Here is a 1,873-nt window from a genome sequence, read left to right as displayed (position 1 = left end):
TCTTAGCTGCTTGAGCCACAGGCGCCGAGCCCATTTCTGCATTTCAAACTCACAACAAATTACAGACACTAATAAATATTTATTGGAAGAATGGTATCTCACTGACCACCCTTTCTGACTATCTAACTAATTTCCTAGGTTCTACATGCTCTTGGTTTAGTAAGACACTTGTACTTGACCCATCCTTCAATCTCAAGTACCATGTTTCCCCCAAAATAAGACCTACCCCAAAAATAAGCCCTAGCAGGATTTCTATGCATTTGTTAAATATAAGCCGTACTCTGATAATAAGACCTAGTGATGGGTAGATACACTGCATAGCCACGCCATGCATTTTGGCATGCTGAGGCTTCAGGTGGAAACAGAGACATAGAGACTGGAGGTCTCCACAGTGAAAGTCTCCTTAGTGAAATGAGGAGCAGGACACTCCGCTTTTTTACCACAGTGTGTGTCCCCAGGGGGAAGAAGGAAAGCTGTGGCTGCTATTTTACCCAGCACCAGTCTAGAACAGTCTGTGGGCCTCTCTCACCCCGCAACCCCAAACACCAGGGAATAGGGGAAAAGCTTCAGCAAGCAGTCTACTACTGAGCCCAGAGAGATCATCCCACCTCCACTGTGCGGACTGGACCCAATGCTCGCTGGGTCCCAAATACGGTCAATAATTCAGCCCTTGCACATCAGCTTTGCTGGCCTATCACAGCTTTTCCTGAGTATCTGTACCCCCAGACAAGATGAGGGCAAAAAGAAAGAGCTATTCTGCTGATTACGATGTTCCAGAAGAAGATGACTTAACTGTATTTGAATAAATGTAGATTGTTGAAGACATCCCCTGAAAATAAGCCCTAGTGTGTCTTCTTGAGAAAAAAAATGTAAGACAGTGTCTTATTTTCAGGGAAATATGATAGCAGAGAATATCAGAAGTTCTTACAGCCCCTAAATATTCTACTTTCCCAGTGCTAGTAGCTCTGACAGGCTGGCTCCCCACATCTCACTGAGGCTAGGAGAGGCATATCAAATTCCCCATGTAGAAAAAACAGAGATGAGGATGGCTGGAATGAGATCAAACTATAAATTCACTTGTCTCTCATTACCTCTCAGAATCAGTGTATGGGAAGAGGTCTGGCCCTCACAGACTTGGTACTTGTGCTAGAAACTGGGTGTCTTTTCATTTACCAAGCAGCCCATCAAGGCTAGTTTTACAATCTGCCAGGACCTTCCCCTAATCTTGCTTTACCACTCACTAGCACTGTGAACTTGGGCCCATTCCTTAAGCTTTCTGTGCTTGACTTTCTTCCCTTATAAATAAGGATGACAGAACTTACTTCACAGAGTTAGTCTGAGGATTCAGTAAGTAGATCTAGGTAATCTTCTTAGGACACTGCCTAGCACACAGTAAAACTCTATAAATCCTATCTGTTGCTTTTTATCATTTTAACTATATAGATGTTAGCTATTATTACTATTCACAAAAGTTGGACATGTTTTACATGTATTATTATCCTGTTAAATATATATAGTTAGAATACCTGATTGATGAAATAAATTATAATAGAAATTTTTATGTCCAAAACAACTGTTTAGAAAGAATCATAATCCAAAGGAAAAAACATCATACCTATATCCAAATATGTTATATTAAAACCTTGCTCTTCAGCAATTTCACTAAGCAGCTGGATATAATCTGTATTTGGAATACTAAGGAGGCTTCGTTTCAGAAGGTTGATCTTTTCACCAGGAGAATTCCTCAAGGAATGCCAAGTACATCCTAAAGAATGTCCTACTACATTTGTCTGAAAAACAGAGATGAAGATTTAGACTCTCAATGAGCACTGAGCTCCAATACCAGTACCAGTATAATTTTTTTTTTTTTTTT

The 1,873-nt window shown here is 40.4% G+C and overlaps 1 protein-coding gene across 1 annotated transcript in view; it reads right to left on the bottom strand.

The window, feature by feature from the left end:
• Positions 1-1,873, bottom strand: part of PRKRA (protein activator of interferon induced protein kinase EIF2AK2) — a 22,645-nt gene that overhangs the window by 5,331 nt on the left and 15,441 nt on the right. The window contains exon 7 of the mRNA XM_003791479.3: positions 1,616-1,790. Within this exon, the coding sequence (XP_003791527.1) occupies positions 1,616-1,790 (175 nt within the window). The remainder of the gene's footprint in view (positions 1-1,615; positions 1,791-1,873) is intronic.

This window comes from Otolemur garnettii, unplaced genomic scaffold (assembly GCF_000181295.1).
Source record: "Otolemur garnettii isolate 467f Iridium unplaced genomic scaffold, OtoGar3 scaffold00048, whole genome shotgun sequence".
NCBI classification, from domain to species: domain Eukaryota; kingdom Metazoa; phylum Chordata; class Mammalia; order Primates; family Galagidae; genus Otolemur; species Otolemur garnettii.
The sequence above is the reverse complement of the archived record's forward strand: the minus strand, read 5'-3'. Positions and strand labels throughout refer to the sequence as shown.